Source organism: Phalacrocorax aristotelis, chromosome 2, assembly GCF_949628215.1.
Source record: "Phalacrocorax aristotelis chromosome 2, bGulAri2.1, whole genome shotgun sequence".
Taxonomy (NCBI): Eukaryota; Metazoa; Chordata; class Aves; order Suliformes; family Phalacrocoracidae; genus Phalacrocorax; species Phalacrocorax aristotelis.
In genome coordinates this window covers 89,426,734-89,445,296 of record NC_134277.1, presented here as the reverse complement: position 1 = coordinate 89,445,296, position 18,563 = coordinate 89,426,734, and the positions used below count along the sequence as shown (strand labels likewise).

The 18,563-nt window shown below is 38.9% G+C and overlaps 1 protein-coding gene across 5 annotated transcripts in view; it reads right to left on the bottom strand.

Annotated features, from left to right (window-relative positions):
• The window catches only part of SEMA5A (semaphorin 5A), a 349,647-nt gene that overhangs the window by 214,931 nt on the left and 116,153 nt on the right, over positions 1 to 18,563 (bottom strand). For all 5 annotated transcript variants that reach the window (XM_075084299.1, XM_075084302.1, XM_075084298.1 and 2 more), the window contains one exon: positions 7,454 to 7,553. In XM_075084299.1, the coding sequence (XP_074940400.1) occupies positions 7,454 to 7,553 (100 nt within the window). The remainder of the gene's footprint in view (positions 1 to 7,453; positions 7,554 to 18,563) is intronic.

Genomic DNA, 18,563 nt, shown 5'->3' with positions numbered 1-18,563 from the left:
CACAGAGATAAATGTTTTCAGACTAGCAGGTCATGCTAATTCAACCTAAAAATTATGGTGAAGTGATTTTTGGTCGTCTTATTGCTCTTTTTTAATAATTTCTGAAATTACAGGAATTCTTGAGGAATGAAAGACTAACCATGTTTCATTAACATTCAAAAAGGCAAAAAGGAAGACTCAGGTGATCACAGGCTGGCCAGGGAGACACTGAGCTTGGCAAACAGAATAAGAAAAACACTATTGGAGTCAATTAAGAAAGAATCCCATTATAAATTAAATTAGTCCACTCAAAGGTCCTGTAAAATCTGATTTCCTTCTCTGATGGTTGCTCCTCAGGATTAGCAAGTCTTACTACATTCCCTCCGCTGTGTCGCTACATACAGCCTCAGCAGCAACTACAGATCCTAGAAGGTAGCACTCCTGAACAGATTCCCATCAGCCAGGCATCAGTTCTGTGTATTTCTTGCCATAGGCTTCTCCAGGAAAAGCAGAAAGGCACCAGTGGCCTGTCTCTGCAGCTCTGGAGCTCTCTCCTCCTGAAGTCCCATCATGCCACGTCATCTCAAACACGCATTACCGTCTTCTCCTGTTGGCCCCTGCTTCTCACACAGAGCACCCAAGTTCCCCAGCTGGAGATGGCGTCAGAACATTTGTCACCTGTGCACCTCCGATGCATGCTGATCAAGGCTTTTCTGAATATTATGCGTTAGTCCAGATAAGTTTGTAAGCTTTCTCAGCTGTTTATTAAGTTGTGGTTGAGTTCAATTTTATCCTTAAATATCACCTCATCCAAAACGTTAGCCCTGTATTTCATAACTGTGGCTGACCAAATCTTTAATACCTTTTAATGTTGCAACACATATCTCAGAGTACATGCCCCAGTTTTTACATTCTGGCAGATTACACTGTACCGTACCCACCCACATAAACAGCCACGCAAATCCTATGTAGTTTTCTTAACTTTTCATTGTTCAACATATTAATCATCTCTTTCAAGATTATTTTTAAATTAAATTTAAACACTACTGTTGTATCTCCTCTAAAAATCCAATAATGGGAATGGGCTTAAACAGAAATTTTAGACAGCTCATACTTTTTGCAGCCTCCCTTCCTAGAGTAAACAACTTTGGCACATAAAGTTTGCTTGAGCTGAGGTTTGTTTTTTTTTTGGGGGGGGGCGGGGGGGGGATAATGTAGAGAGTCTAAGGTAGCCAAAATTTGGACTTTTAAAAACTTTTATTATTTTATTAAGAAAAGAAATTGCAACAACAAAATTATCAAAAACTATGTAAGCGATCACATTAATGCTAAAGGTACTTAAAGGAAGGAGATACTAAACTCGATTACCCGTATTTTCAAAGCCAGCCTTGAATTTCCCTCCTGTGATCATGCCATATTCCTCTGCCATTAGTTTCCAACAGAGCCCTTCCGTTCAGTGGAAGCTCGCTGTACCTGGGAAATTCAGAAGCAGGATGCATACTACGGTATGAACAGGATGTCAACACTTCTCTACACAAAATGCAATCTTGCTCCCATCAAATTCTGAGAGGTGAAGGTCATGGACACAGTATTCATCATTGCCCTGTTAAATTTTCTGACTATACTCTTGGCATGAGGACCAAGACCCACACGCCTGCCTGGCATCTGCGCAGCCCTCTCCATGATGAGTGCAGCCACTCGGCTGCATCCACGAGGGCACTGCAATAATTCATGCAAGGCACCAACGAGGCAGGAGAGAGTCCTTCACAGACCTCACTGCTGCTCCGAGTGGTACCTCTCTAGGACTTCCTCTATAGCATGGTTATCAGCCTCTGGCCAACTGGTAGCTCCTTGCCCTGCATTTCAGTGCCATAAAGGCACACAGAGGTACACAAGTTTGGCAAGGACCAAACTGCTGGTGATGCAGGACAGAAACTATATGTTTAGACTAACATTCATTGCAGAAGAAAGGAGCAGCTAACTAACCTGAGAACAGAGTCTAACCAGGAACCAAGAGAAGGCATAAGTTGCTGTATTCTGCAGCAGGACATATACTACTGCTAGCACAGATCCAGTTTGTCATGACTTCAATTAAAGACAGGTACCTTCAGAACACCGCTCATCTGATGTAATTTCTAAAGACGGCTTACACTGAAACAGCAGTGTTCCCTGCCAAAGAAGTTCCATTTACCCCTGCCATTTCTCTTTTCATCTTACCCCAAGTCAACTCCAGGGCTCCTCTGACGACGCATTGTGGTAGTTCCACTAATTAAAATGGCAAGACAAAATAATAAGCATAAGAAAATAAGTAATTTTTTGTGGGGTTAGTGAATTGACTAGTGTTACTCTGCAACCAGAGCAGAAAGGCGGAGAAAACTGCGCAGTGGAACAAGGCATGAGCAGGAGAGGTACAAAGCATTAGCTTTTAAAAATATTTAGGAAGCCGTTAGCAAGGTAGGGAAGAGAAGCAGTAGGGGGAGAAAGACCTTCCTCTTTCCACAGCAGTAGGATGATAACTTCTCTTAGATTTAACATTAAACCATAGTTCAGATTAGATCAGATCAATCAGTGGAAGGACAGACATTGCTTACCCCGAACCAAGTGTTAAATGAGCAATAAAACCCAGATGGATGTTTGAAGAATATAGCACTAATTCCTGGTGTGTGTGTATCCTCCCAACATGTAGCCCTCAGAGCATCTCATTAACATGAAGCTCTCAGATTCTCCTGCTGGGAACAACCAACAGCAAGAAGCAAACCTGTACAGTTATTTATTCCTTTATTAGAGATTCTTAAACCACTGTTAATGAATCCTTTAATTTGCCTTTCTGTTATTACGGCAAGTAGTGGTAATGGTTCAAATTAACGTTTCCAAACACACATCTAATTAAGTGAAAAGGCATACTGTTACAGTCCTTCATCAGCGAGATAAGGAGTGACTGAGGCAATAAGCCACCTGAAAGCAAGTTATAATCCCGAAGACAAATCTAATTAACTTGCAGGAGAACATAGATGAGAAAGCCACCATTATTAGCATGCTCTGTGTAAAAAATAATGTAAGATATGTCTCAACATATATTATCCAATAAAAAAAAAGTTGAATAGCTTTGAGACCCATTTCTGGTAAGTAACTATAATATTTTAAAGTAGAGCTGAACTAGCCCAACTTGAATTTTAAAAAATAAATTACTGCACCTTAAGAATGAACTCCAGCTAGGCTCCTACCAGTTCATAATTTCAAGCACAAGAGGCTTGTTCATTCAAGCTTCCAAACAACACTCAGAAGAGGAAGATTACTTCATTTTCCCTTTAAACAAACAAGTTTCTTCTGATCAAATTCTTCTTGTGTGGTCTGAATAACATCATTAAGAAAAAAAATTTAAAGTCACACACAAAAAAAGAGTGAAAAAAGAATGTGTTAAAAGAAAAATGTAAATAATTATTTTGAACGTCAACATTTTTGCCCCAAACTACTGGGTTTGAGACATGCTTCTAGTTGGCTCTCATTTTACTAAAGTTGCTGGAACACATTTAACAATTTATGAATTATAAAAGCTAGGCCTAATAAGTGTTTACTGCATTGTCAGAGAACAAGGAGAAGAAAAGGTAATGCAAAATTTGCCAGGACATTTCAGACACCACCGTATCCTTCCCTTGAGTAGGTCTTTTTCCCCCTCAGTTGACCTTTCCAAGAGAGAAACAAAAAAACCACTGCAGGACATATGGCAAAGTGCTTCCATACAGGAAAAGAAGGCAAGGTTGTTCTTGGAGAAATCCATGAACCTCCATGCTTACTGGTATTTCAAAATACAGAAATCATTATCATGTTTGATTAGATGCTAAGTCAGTCCACTAGATAACACACAGAGAAATATTCATCTGCATATTTCATCAGGATTTATCAGAATAAGATAAACAAGCAGTCTCTCATTTCCTTGAGTTTACTGAGGAGCTAATGCCCTTAGAGTAATCCTTTGCTGATGCCGCTTAATTATAAAGGTAAATTCTGCCCTGCCATATGGGTTTTTTTCGAAGAAAACAAATGAATTCTCTAGAAGGTTTCAGATTGCAAGACAACTCATTTATTTTTATCTGCCAGGTCATATGTGATGCTAGGAACAATGCCTGGGGCAAATTTTAAAGATAGAGTTTCACAGGAACATAGCTACATTGCCCTGTGTCAAAAGCCAATATTCTTCACAATGTACTAAACAACTGTTTTACATCCATACTGAATTTTCTCTGCAGAGAATCTATTTTCTTCTTTTTTCCATTTTACATAAATGTATAATCTCATATAATTTAGCACATACCTATTAAGGAAAAAAGTTCCTTTTACATTAAATCTAGACCCAATTGACATAACACTGAAAAATCTGTCACATTCTTCAAATGCAAATTTTAAAACCCAGCAACCATAATAAAAATCATTCTTCTTCCTTTAATTCAGCTTCATAAATTGAACTGTAATCTTCACTTGTCTTCACTATGCACTTTAGACTCAGTCGGGCAAGATAAATTTCTCCTTCTGCCTTTTCCCCTGTCTGTCCCCAGCTCCCCACCCCACCCCCCCTCCGCTCCTGCAGTCCTCAAAGCTATCTAAATGAATTTTTCACATTGATAATTTGTGCAAAAATGTCCCAGGCAAGCAGGGCAACCGTAGGTTGTTACTGAGATCCAGGCTAACTCATCAGTCATTTTAGAAGAAGATATTCCTCTCCCTCCAAAGCCCTCACCAATGGTAAACATATACCTCCTTTCACACAGCAGATTGAGAGAAGACCAAATGACATTGTTTTAAAACAGAAGTATTACAACACAGCACAGCAACTACAGAATGCCCGCAGACATCAGAAGACCACCTTCATTTCCCATACAAGCAAGACAAATATTAGCAATATGTAACTAGTAATTACCTTCCCAGTCATTGCCTGCTAGGGTAAATACTATAGAATCATGTCCCTTCCATATATTTAAGAGATCTCTATCTCAAAAGTGTATCTGTTCTTGTTTTGTTCACACTGGTAAAATGAGACGAAACTCATTGTTTCTTGACTAAATTACCCATGGCCAACTTAAACCAATTCGGTTTTCTGCCAGCACTACTGTGTAGTTTATACAGCTATTTCCTTCCCTAGACGTACCTGCTGATAGATTTATGGGCAGGCACCGTGCACACACTGAGCCTGTTTTCCTGCACTAGAGTTCCAACCCTCTTCATTTGCCTTTCAGCAGCCCTTCGTTACATGTCTTTCCAATTCCAGTTAACCTTGTTAAGCACATATAAACAGACTAATACACACTACTACAGTTTAAAGTCTCCCAAGGACCTTGTGCAATGGTATCAACAGTTCTCTGTCACTACTGGAGACACCTTTTGAGGCATCATGGGATCATACCTGTCTTTTTATGTAGCTGCATGACATCGGCAGCTCCTAATGGCAATCCAGTCTGGATCCCAGCTGGGACCTTTGCCACTTTGCTTATTAAGACAAACAAGTCATGAACCTCTTTAGAGGATGTAGAACTTAAAAAATGGGAAAGAATCACCCGCAGTGAATATCAGTGATGGAAAATGGATTTAACAATTTCCAATAGCGTCAAAGTTTCACAACTGTATTTTGCTTGTATGTTTGTTATTGTCATATTCACAGTGAGCTGATCCATGCTACGTGGTCGCAGGGACTACATGCAAAAGGTACATAACCAGTAAAATCAGCCCTGGCGGTTTTGGGACTAGAGCAGCTTGACAGCTGGTTGCTAGTCTCTGAATCTATGACGCCGTGATATAAAATGACTTTCACCATATAGTCTGGCACAATGCTTCAAGAAGAGCAAAATGTGTAGTGAAAAGGACATACTAATATCAACAATATGTACAATTAGAGAAACTGGCTGGCAAGTACAGCCATTCTGAAGTGAGGTCTCCATAGCCAAACACACCAGCGCTGTGGAAAAGCTTAGATTTTAGAATGGAAATGCAGAGTAAGGAAAGGAAAAATCCAATAAAATCTATGAACAAATAACAGCCAGTCATACTGGACTGTGGAAAACAAAGATTTCTGTTGTGATTTTTAAAAGACTGAATACTTTTATTTTTGCAATTTTAGCCAGAATAAGAGATATGAAGCTCTGAAGCAGCATTGACTTATGGAGTAACCAAGCGAATCCTATTGCTTTCACTGTATTGGGTCTTTTGCAAAAGGCAGAATTTGCAGCTGGCATTTTTTTGTAGTCACTGACTATTCAACAAAATCAGCCAAAGCTTATCCCATAGTGATTCTAAAGACTTCATCAAAAGCACAAATTTAAATGAGCATGTTCTTTGCTGTGATTTGGAGCTCAGACAAACAGTACAGAGAAGAAAAGGGGGACTGGGGGGTGGTGTGTCATTTTTTTCTTTGGTTATTGAGATTTATACAGTGTGCATCGATCCAACACATAATTTCATGGGACTGAGGAGAGACTCAGACAGCCCTGACTTCTGCTGGCCGCCTTTACAGAACAGTGCCAGCTGTCAGCTTCATGCCTCATGTCATTTGGCACCTTACAGAATAGAAAAATCAACATGAGTGCACAGGATATCCCACCTCAGGTGGGCCAGAGACATATATCTATCTCCACACTCAGAAAGTTTTGCCATTGTAGCTAAGCAACTTCCACTGGCACATGGAAAAAAATTTTCTCGCAGTGCATTTTATGACTCTCTATTTTGAACTTCATTGTTAACTAAGAAACAAATTGGGACACAGAAGTATAATCCAATACTAAATCTAACAGAAAAATAAAGTGACTAGAACTTTGTTAATTCAAGAGTAAAATATATTCAGAAGGTAGATTTAAATAATAAGTTTAGATGGTTAAAGTTTTTTGCCAACCAAAATGTTTTATTATACCTCATATGCTAAGAGAAGAAAAAATGGTATTCAAGGACTGTCACTGCTTCAATGTTGACACCTAAGACAGAGTCACTGTTGATCACAGTTTGCAAAGTACTGTCCTACTCTGCAAAAATCATTATTATCGCTGAATTTACCACTAACGCTGCAGTCTTTCAACAGATCATTCATGCCATTTTACTGAATAATTATTAGACTAATCCAAGCACAAAGAGCCATATTGTTTAGCCAAACTTGGGATCGTCGTAGGTTTTTGTGCTATGGTAACTTTTGTCCCATTGCCATACAGCATCTGCCTGTTCTACTGTATGCATCCAAAGTTTGAGAGTACTCCAGAAGACTCCTCTTAAAAATGAGAACAGTGTGAGCTATTAGAATCCTTGATATCAAGCAGTCCATCTTTTAATTTCAGTCACGAATAAGAGAAATAAACATACAAAATGTTCAGTTCAATGGGTCTGGAAGGCAGAGGAGTTGCACAAGAGCATGCTGATGTTAGAATTTGGCTCACTATTACTTATCAACAAAGAACAAAATCCAGTGTGATGTAACATGAAAAGAAAACAGATCTCTCACCTTGCTCCAGCAATAAGCTCTTTTTGTCCTGGGTCAAATGTTAACTGTGAGAAGTCCACAGCATCTTCTGCTCTGAACACATGTAACCAAGGGGCAATGTCTAAAAACAATCAAGAAATACAACTGTTACTGTAAATGTCACAAGTTGCAGTACAGGAGGAAGCCAACATTACATTTGCAGATACTGTGAGGCTGCAAGTTTTCTTGGGTATAGTCCTCTAAGGAAACATAGGAGGCTTTTACCAACATACCATGTAGTTTACACTACAGGCCTGTAAAATATATAGAACAGTCACCCCATACATGCTTGAATGAAGTATTCAATTTTTGGTCTGATTTATAAGCCAGATGTATTTTTCCTCTTTAGGTTAAGCAGAAAACACCACAGTACGACTGCAACTCAGTGGTACATATTGAAGTAAAGTAAGATTAATTTTCCATGCATCAGAAGCAGCTGAGGACTAGGCATTTTTTTTTCTTTGTTCTTTATAAAAGGATCTCATCAAGCGGAAAACAATGATAAAAACAAGCAAATTTTACTTTTCATTACTTTTACAATAAAAAGGTTAAGACATGAGGGGGGAAAAGGAAAAATGCTTGACATTGAGGGGAACCTTTTATTTTTTTAACCTGCCTTTCTCGGACCAATTTAATGCTACATAAAACAGGACAAACAAGCGGGTGAGTTGCTGAAAATCGGCAAGGAGCATTACTTGTATTCAGAATATTAATCTATTCCTACTTTGAAAGTTAAACACACATAAATAACTGCACACGAAATCCTTAAATATTTGCATTATTAGTAGTTATTTTTGCATTCATATCACTAGATGGATACACAAAAGTGTGGCTATATGGACACAAGTGTTGTTCTGGGAACACAGAATGATTTTTTTTTTTTTTTACCCAGACACACAGAATACATAAAATCGATAAAATCGATATAACAATATAAAAGGTTCTTTAAAAAAGCCTCATCCTTTAGAGTTTCTCTCCCAATTCTCAGGATATTGACGCATTTTTCTTATATATTTTTTTTAATGTAGTCACACAGCAGTGGTCCAGAACATATGTGAAAGGTGAAGAGGGCTATGTATGTATGGCACAACGGGCTGTGGAACTGTCTCTTTGAAGACTATAGATGTGAAACAGTCAATGAAAAGATGAAGGGTGAGCACATGATCATCATGACCATTTAGAATACACCAACCCCCTTCTGAGAGTGCCATGGTGGTGTAATTTTTGATATTGGTATCACCAGTTGCAGCTCAGGTTGCCCACACCATTCTAAGCTCCTTTCTTTGCTCATGAGCATGTTTTTCCTTTTGCAAATGTCTGGGTTGAAATAATCCATGTCTGGTGCCTGTTTCAGGATGATTTGTTCCTAATTTAAATATTAAAGTTTTAGCACAAGTAAGTCATCCATTCCTAAGGAGAGGACCCAGGAGAAAAATGTTACTCTGTGTCAAAACGTGTTCAGCCATTGCAGAGAGCCATTAAACACGCTGTGTAGAAGCTGAAGCATCGTATACTTTGGAAAAACAGATGGAACCGTGCAGTAGAATCACTTGGGTGTCAGAAAACTAACTTCTGCATTTTTAATGACAGCCTGTATGCATCTGGGCAATTTCAGGCCTGTAATACCAGTTTGTACATGTTCTCCATGACTTGTAGCTAAATTCACCGTTAATTCCATCTGCACTGGAGAGGTTCTCAAATCAGGGTCTTAACACTGGGTGGCAAAGGAGATGGGGCTGCATATTAGATAACTATGATTACAGTTGCTGTCAGCGACTACTGCAGATGCTGTGCATGGAACCTAGCAGGATTCAGTAGGAGGAAAGAAAAATATATACACACACACATTTATATATGTTAGAAGCCTGTGTAGCCCTATGCATACTTATTTCTCTGTTTTTTTATATATGCATGTAAGGCTACACAGGCAGGCTCAAAAGAGGCATTTCTTAACTTTTTTGTACTTGATTTTGCACCCTTAACTTTTCAGTCATTTCAGGCATTTTATATGAAAAAAATCAATTGCAAAGTTCTAAACGTTGAGAAATTAGATAGGAAATGAAGATAAGGAAATCCAGATGTAAGTCTTGAAGAATCTCACTGACTGGAGAAAAAGACCAAAAAAAAAAAACCAAGAAAAGAAAAATAAATAAAATTATGTTTATCAGTTTTTCAGCCAATATATCTACAATCTCTATAATACGGACATAGAATATGCACATAGTCTTCACAAAAAATACACACGCACACAGAGCACACACACTCTCACTCCCAATCAGAAACAGCTCTCAGTTCTGAGATACAGAGAGGCTACTTTTCCTTGTGTGAAGCACTGTGACTAGGACAGAAATAGATGTACAACCATTTTATAAAGTAGCAGAAATTCAGACAGAATCATAATACTGATGAATAACTGATAAAATCACAGAACAAATATCTTATGGAATAAAATTAATCAGGGCTTTAAGGACCAAATAGAGTACCCAGGCTGGGAGTCCAACCAAGCCAGTGGGCAGAGGTCACAAGTGGGGCTGGAAGGACAACCCAGGACATGGGTTTAGTCCCTTGGCTGCTACATTCCCCTTCCACGTGGTTGCACAAGTCATGGGAAGTGCTACCTCACGCATACGGGGAATTTGTACTCTTCGAGATGGCAGCCACAGTTCCCTGGGCTCTCTCTGCCTATGCTCACGCCCAGAGGTTTCTGCCTCTGAGGCACAATCTTGCAGAACCACACACAAGTCTACTCCTAAACCGCCAAAGTATAACTCAGGTTACTAATGTATTAACATTCAAATTTGTATCACTGTGTGCAAATATGCAGAGCTGAAAATGTCTCAGTGCCAGAAGACTACAGGGAAGACTGAGATTCAAGGACGCGATTCTCTTCCACTTGTCCTGCAGTCTCAGCAAGGTACAATAAAACTTCAAGGTACAGCGAGCAGGTGATTGAGACTATTTCCCTGTTTGGAGCAAGGGAGCAGGGGCCAGGCAGGGCAAGGCAAGCCGAGGCTAGAGAACAAGAAGAGAATGAGGACTTGCTAAGAAATCTCTCTGAAATCCAATTCCCCTCTGTCCCTCCAAAATATAAATTATTTCATCCTGTCTTTGTTGCGTTCAGCTGTGTTCTTGCTTGAGGGAATAAGGTCAGGAAGACCAAACAGCAGCTAGAGCTGGGATTTTTCAGTAAACACTCTGAAACTGCATCTCGTGTGTCACAGTGGCATCACGTGTCACACAGGAATAAGCCTTTATGGGATAAAGCTACAACTTTGTGACACTTCTGTAAGGGAAAAACAAACAAAAAAACACCACCACCAAAAAAAGAACAGCAAAACCCAAAACAAAAAAGACAATCAGACAAAGCCCGTGTAAACTGTAAAAGTAAAAACTTATTGGTGAAATTCTGCTTTGAGTTACACTACACAAAATTTATGTAACTAAATCAACAGAATAACTAGATTTCTCTTCATTTAAACAGCAAAATCTACCTGAAACGCCTTAGGTGAAACAAGACCTTTGAGTTCTGTTACAAGTTATCTCCTTAGAGTCAAAAATGCATAACAAGCTATTAAAGGTCTATAAATTATTTTTCTTTGAATTAAAAACTCGTGGTAAAGTAGTAAGCAATAATAATTTTACTTTATTAATGGTTTTCACGTAGATGCAACATGACAAGCTTTACAAAATAACCTTGCTATAGATTTTGTTTACTACAACAGTACCATAAATAAATGTGCAAGTTAATTAATCTGGCCTGCTGACACATAACCTAATTGTACGGCCTGCTGATCACAGGTGGCAAACAGCAACATCCCTCCCCAGTTCTAATCCTCCCCCTCCCGGCATTTCCCTCCCTTTCCTCTGCCCCCAGTTCATGTGCAGCACAGTAAAACACCTAGCCCTTCCTACTCCTGATAATGAGAACACTTATTCAGACACACCTTCAACATGGTTTTTTTTACCCCCTTTAAAACTAAGTATGCGTGTTTACCGTCCTGCAGACATCATTCTCAGATTTAAAGCTGTCCGTGGAAAACTATATCATTCAAGGTATTTAGCAAAAAAGATATTTTCTTTTTATTGCTATTACAGGACTGAAATCTGCAGGCCTTATAACTCCAGAACATTCCCAAAAGAAAATGCACATTTTCCCGTGGAACTAAAAGATGGGTATTGAAAAAGTTGTATTCTGAGAAAGCTATAGCTTGCTTCCACACGCTGTGAATCACATGCTGCGGATTTTCCTGGGGGTTTCACATTTTGGGTTGTTGGGGGTTTTTTTGGTTTGGGGGTGGTGGTGGTGTTTGTTTTTATGTTTTGTTTTGTTTTTAATAGCTTAGGTTCAGTAGGAAACTAAGTTTGCCATGGGCCATAAACCTATGGCAAAACAAACATACCAAAGTCCCCTCAGCTCCTAGGAAAGGTCAAGGGACTGTCCTAAAGAGCTTTAAAGACAAAGGAGGTTAACAATCAAAGTTAGGCAGGAGGATGTTAGATATTTATATGAAAAATTAAAGACCAGAAATCTGTCTCGGTTTTACTTTAAATTTAGCGTCTGCCCAACAGGCCATAGCTTGTTTGGTTTACATTGTCCAAGGACCTGCCAAGGGCTGAGCTCTGCAGTTCTTTGCAAACAAAATAGTAAAGTTCTCTCTAATCTAAGTTTTATTATTCAGCCCTTCAAAGAAGAGCTACAGTAAACAGTAAAATAAATTGAGAAATTACTAATAAGGAATAGAGTGGTATGTTTAGAACCGAACTCAGAAGTGATCTTTAATGGTAAATAACAAAGTTAAAAGACAATAAATACCTCCTGATTTCATTAAAAAATTAACATAGATATTAAAAATTTCAGTAGTGTTTACACCTCATGCCATGGTGCCCTTTTTGAAAATAGCAAGCACAAAATTAAACATATGCACAGCACCACCTTCTTGAAGAAAGTCTGTTAGCAAAACAATAATAATTACTATTACTACTAAATAATAATAATAATAATATCACCACAGTTGAAAACTAGCAGATTTGCAATATTAACAGAAGTCTCTGGGTGGCATCGGTACAACAAATTGACTAATCTTATCATATGGAAATTAAAATGTACCACCACATGGTAAAGTTATTTTATAATTAAAGGTATCTAATCTAAGGATGATACCATAATCCCCATCTTCCTGAAGCTGTACAATGATTTTAGCCTAACTTAGATCTTCTCTTCCTGTGATACTCAAGTTACATTACTATCCTCTTCAAAGGCAGAGAGACAGGTCAGAAGTCTCTGCAGTGATGTCCCACGTTGACTCCATTACATCACCCCCGCTGCCCTGGTGCCAGCCCCATTAACCCCAGGAGAATCTGTTAAGCAAGGGGTCACAGCTGGCAAGAGGTGATCCACCTGTTCACTCATTCAGCGTGCCCTGTTTTGGGACTTACTTGCAACATTCACTCTGTAAGGACACAGGTGCACTATTGAACACCCTGCTGTGACTGTTCAGGACTCTTGTCTCCATTGTAAAACCAGGACTGAGAAAAACAAGATTCTCTTCAGTTATTTCTGTGCATCACCAGTATCAGTTCAGTGTGATTGTTAAGTCCTGATTTTAAAATTCCCATTATGAAATAAATATATCCATGAATAATAAATTCACTCAGAACAACTTCAGGAAAACAATCATTGCTCTACGTTGGAAAAAAAAAGAGAAGAAAAATGGCACGCCAGAGTCTGTTGCACAATTTACAATTCACTTTTGTCTACACTTTTTTTCTTAAGTTTCCAATCACCAGTCTTTTCTAGCTCTTTTACTGTATTCTCTCCTCAGAAATGCATTAAACACCCTTGCTGGTAAGTCACTGACTCACTGCAGATGAGAGGAAAAAACACACCACAGCTCGAGCGACGAAAGGAAATATGTGCAAATACTATTCCACAGGTTCCAACAAAAAAAGAGGGCTCCATCATGACAGTTCATCCAAAGAATGGCTGTGCTACTTCTAAAAAACAATCACAGTTCACCCCTGCTTATCCGAAAGGGGCTGAGGCTTAGTTTGTGAACAACGTAACTTATTCTTCCAGGACTTATTCAAGGCATGTGTTGCTCATTTGCGTACAATGACTCCAAGTTTTAAATAATTTTGAGCAAGAGTTTAAAAAATAGTAGTAAATAATAGGAAGAAAGTGGCTATAGTTACAAACACTTAAGTGACAATGTAAGGTATCATATAGAGGTGTTTTTTTTCCTCAGATGAGCTTCTGAAAACACAGCTGCAAATAGACTTCGAGTTCAGGCATCAAGGCTTGTCCAGTTGTCATTGTAGTGGAGAGAAACCTATGCTACACCTGAACAACCTACCTCGTGTGCTCCTCACACTGCGGTGCCATGAAGCTCCACCACAACTATGGTGGTTCTATTTCTGTTACATAATGTTTATACCTATACAAATGCAAGTCATTCTTTACATATTTGTACTTACTGGTCATTACTGTATATTACTTAATGACTTTAAGTCATTCTTTACATATTTATACTTACTTTGGACCAAATTCTTCCTCTATCCTAGCCCAGAACTGTTGCAAAATAGGCCAGAATGGGCTTTTCCTGAGGGGTATATTCCTGTTGGCTGCATTAACCATGAAATGATTAGAAGTGCCATTTCTTTTGAGAAAGACAAGCAAAGACAAGCAAGAAAATCATAAACCAAAACAAACTCATCTAACAAACATAGTAAGCACAGCAAATAATCTTCTATTTCTCTTACAGAAAAGACTAAATCTAGGAGGTAGAAGTACCGCAGCAAAAACAATATGTGAATTATACTAATCTCAAAATCTAAGCACAAACATCTCCCCTGCTACTTGCTATTCTTCCGCCAGGCCCACGGTGGAAGCTGAACACTTTGAAGACGGCAGCTCAGTGCACAGCAGAGAAGGCCTGCCCATTACAGGCTGCTTTTCCAAAACCTGTAATTCCAGACATATGCTTTCTATATGCAACGGCATGTTGGCAGATCTGCTTCCAGGACCTCCTTAGCTTTATGATCCTGACTGCTTAGGTAGTTTGACTTGCAGAACTGTATCACTAAGGCGACAGTGTCTTGCCCATGCTGCAGAGCTCGTGTCCACAGGAGGTTTGGGGAAAATCCCAGACAGAGATGCTGTAGAGTGCCTGTTGTCTAGGCTGTGCACGAAGACCCCTTGTAGAATGCAAAGCCAGGAGCACTCAAGATAGACACAGCCTCAGGTCAACACTCTGGGGATTTGTTAACCCTTTCTACATGGCTACTAATGCTGTCGTCTTTTAGCATGCATTTCAGAGGCAGAGAAAATAATTACTCATGCTTCTTACAATAGTAGTAAAGGTAGCACCAGCATTGCATTTTAGTCCCAGAGTAACAAAAACCCCAAGTAATCTGACCCTTAGATGCCAAGCACATATATACTCCACCAGGATGAATTAGAGGCTAGGAAGGTGCCTTTTCTGTAATTTTTAGTATACCAGAAAAACAAACTACTGCATTAAGAACCTTAGTCAAATGGACAAACGAGAAAAAAAGCAACTCTCTAACATTTAAATGTTACAGAAAGAAACAAAGCAGTTCTAAAAAAAAGTGAAAAGCCAAGTCAATCCCAGCTCAATGGCCCAGTGAAACTCCCAGTCCACCTGTTACTGCGATTAGAACATAGCTGGCATGTCCACTTTTTCATATATATGTTACAAGCATCCAGATGTCAAGGCTAAGAAGGGTCATGTATGTAACAGATCTAACAGTCTTTGTTACCAGAAGGCTCTAATAATCTAAATGAAATACACCAGAAGCAGACTGGACGCAACATATGCGGAGAGAAGTACTCGTTCGGCAACAAAAAGATGGCATGAGCTGACACCATTTCATGTTTCTCTGTAAAATTAAAAGATTAGGACAGGTAGGTCTGTTACAATACTCAGTATTGTATTTTAATGAAAAGACATTGTATGTAGCCCTGACCATACACACCACAAGTATACCAGGATTGTATACACTGCTGACTTTAGTAATACAGAATTAACAGTATGTGCACATCATAACTAGGAAACAAAATAATACATATTTATAGTAGCTAATCCCTAATTTTTAATAAAATGGAAAATTAAAAATATTTCTTATAAAAATTAAAAATGTTTTTTAATCTAGACAATACATTGAAAAAATATAGGCATTTGGTAATTAGTAATTAGATAATAAGAACTGTACAGTTTCTAAAATCCAGGAAGATATAAGAAAATAATACACCTTTTATTCCCACCAAGGAAAAAAGTAAAAACAATTGTTTAGGCAGGATTAGCTAGTGCAATCCAATCCTCCATAAAAGAAAAGATGGAGTTACAACTTTGCCCAGCATGATTATATCAGCAACCACAAACAGAAAGATTCCTCTTTTAAGTCTTACCACACTACATTTGGTTCCTCTTTGGAAACATGAAAACGTGTCAGATCTCCATCTGCAGTTCAGAGCTCATCTTCACTCATAAGGAGAGGGGGGAAAAAAAAAATCCCCAAACAACTAAAAGACAAAACCAACCTCAAAACTGCAGCTCCCTTTCCAGATCCAGTATTCTGGAGGTCTCTTTGGATCACAAACGAGGCAGCTGCCTTCCTTCTCCTATCCAACACAAGCGAATACAGTCCTGAATCTTGCCTTTCCTCATAAAGAGAGATGCAGAGGCCAAGAAATAAATATGTAGCTCTAGCCTTATCTAGAAGCTCTGCCAGCTCGCCAAGCTCCTCTCCACTTTAAAACATCTGTAATAAAACAAAGCCCAAGAGCATAAACCTCTTGACATTTTCCAGAAAGCTCACCACCTGCTTATTGGGTCTTGTTTTCTGAACAATTGGTACAGCTTCAGAACAATTTTGGAGGTAATGAGGCAGGGCTATAAGTAATTCATTTATTATTAATGGGAAAAACGGAAAATAAAGCATACTTAGAAGCATGTTTATTGACATTAAACAAGTGAACTTAAACTTCTTTCTTAAGCCTACTGTAAACTTACTTCCTTCTACCCGACTCCTCACATCTTTCATTGGTTCTCTCGTGGAGGCACAAAGTCACTGCCTCCACGAGCTGCGTACCGCTCTCCGGGCAGGGCAGGCGCAGTCACAGCAATTGCCCTGCCCCGGTTCCCTCACCTGCTTTTACAATACACTTGAACCTCCAAAGTCTCAAGGTTCAAAATCCAGCCTGCATTCCTGTTTTCTTTGTTCTGCCAGAGCTTCCTCAGCTAGAAGTACATATTTCTGCATTCTTATGTGTGTGCATATGTCTATTACTGGGATAATTAAAGGGAATTTTGGTTCTGACTGTCTGTGCCCTCAGGGAAGAGACTAACATCTGCTGCAATGACTACTTATTTCTTATTTTCCTGAACAAGGGTTTTGAATTGTTTATGCTTCGTTGTTCAAAACACACACATTGCATACAAATACAAGAAGGTGTAAGGGAAAAAAGATTGAACCCCCACCTAGATGAAAGCAGTTTCAGTGCTACAAGCGCAGTTTTTATATACTCAGAATCACTTGCGAGTCCTACAGAAATTACGCGGTGACAAGGTATCAGCCCTGATACACAATTACAGTCCCTTTGAGTTTTCTTTCTCTCATACACAGAAACAGCATGAAACTAGAGCCCTAGACCATTCCAGAAAAAAAAAAAAAAAAACCAAAAAAAAAACAACAAACAATAAAACCTACTTTGCAAAGTTACACTAGCCAGCTGGAAGAGATCTCATTAACCATACCCTCCCCACTTCTAAGGAAACACCCTTGACTCAAACATGGCATACCTGATGTTATAATATTTTTAAATTATACAGTATCAGTCATTTGAGGATAGCTTTATATTTAAAAATAGTAACTAAGTATGCTTAACAACAGTTTAAGTTGCCAAGAACTCAGCTTAAAAATTTTCAGTTCCCTCATCTTCTGCACTGTATTTTGAACAACAAACAAAGTGACTGTCAAGTAAGCCAAGAGTTGAAACAGGATTTCCAAATCCTGGTCTGATTTAAAGCAAAAGGCCCACCAATCTTTACTAATTGTTCAAATTAGGAACCATGAAAATATCATGCCAGCAGGCTACCATGAAGAAACAAACAAAAATTAAGGAAAAAGTAGGGAAGAGCCAAAACTGAAGCATCTGAGTTTGGGGGGCTCAGTTCTGGGGTTTTCCCCACGATGCATTTAAATGCAATACAGACTCACGTTTGTCTGCTTGCAGATTGCATTCAACTGTCATTCTTACTCTGTTTCACCATCGCATACATCTGTTCTCATTATTTTATAATGGAATATTCACAAGTATCAGCCTGAATGACATCACCTTGACATAAACCCAAACCCACTGGTGTAGAAACACAGTAAGGATAGAAATTTGCCCTGTTGCTGTTTAGATTCTCCACTCTCTCAGCTGTGGGAAACTGCTGTCCTAGTAATCATTAAACTGTGTTTTCTGGAAGCTGTCAGAAGCAGAATTAGGAATCCTGCTCTTCTTGAATTGTGTGTACACCTGGCTGTACAACAGAGAGGAGCTCAGGGACAGTAGATGCTTAGAGGAGAAAACAAACATAACAAAGAATTTCCAGAAGGGTGCACCTGGAGAATGACAAGCAGATTTCAGGTGTTTTGCTTGTAAGGGCAACCAAGGAGTCACCTCCATTGCATTTCAAAACTAGGATGGGTCTTCTGTATATCAGTAAAAAGCTTAACATGTATTAGAAGGAGCTTAGACAGGAAGCAGAGAGAACTGAGAGATCACTGGAAACTACTAAAATCAATTTACTCTAGCAGGCTACACGTGATGGAATTGTTTACAGGTTGTATCACTTCAACTAAAGATTGTTACGTATAACACACACACACATATTTGGGCAGAAGAGGAGGCATCCAGGCCAGAAACATAAAACACATACAAACTGCACTGCTTAAACAAAAAGGGAAAAAACCACCAAAACAAAACAAACCAACCCAAACCACCTAAAGACCAAACCCAATAGTTTTAAGAATAAAGGTGAGCAGAAGCCTGTCGTCAGATTAGAGGAGAGATGGGATGATGTCC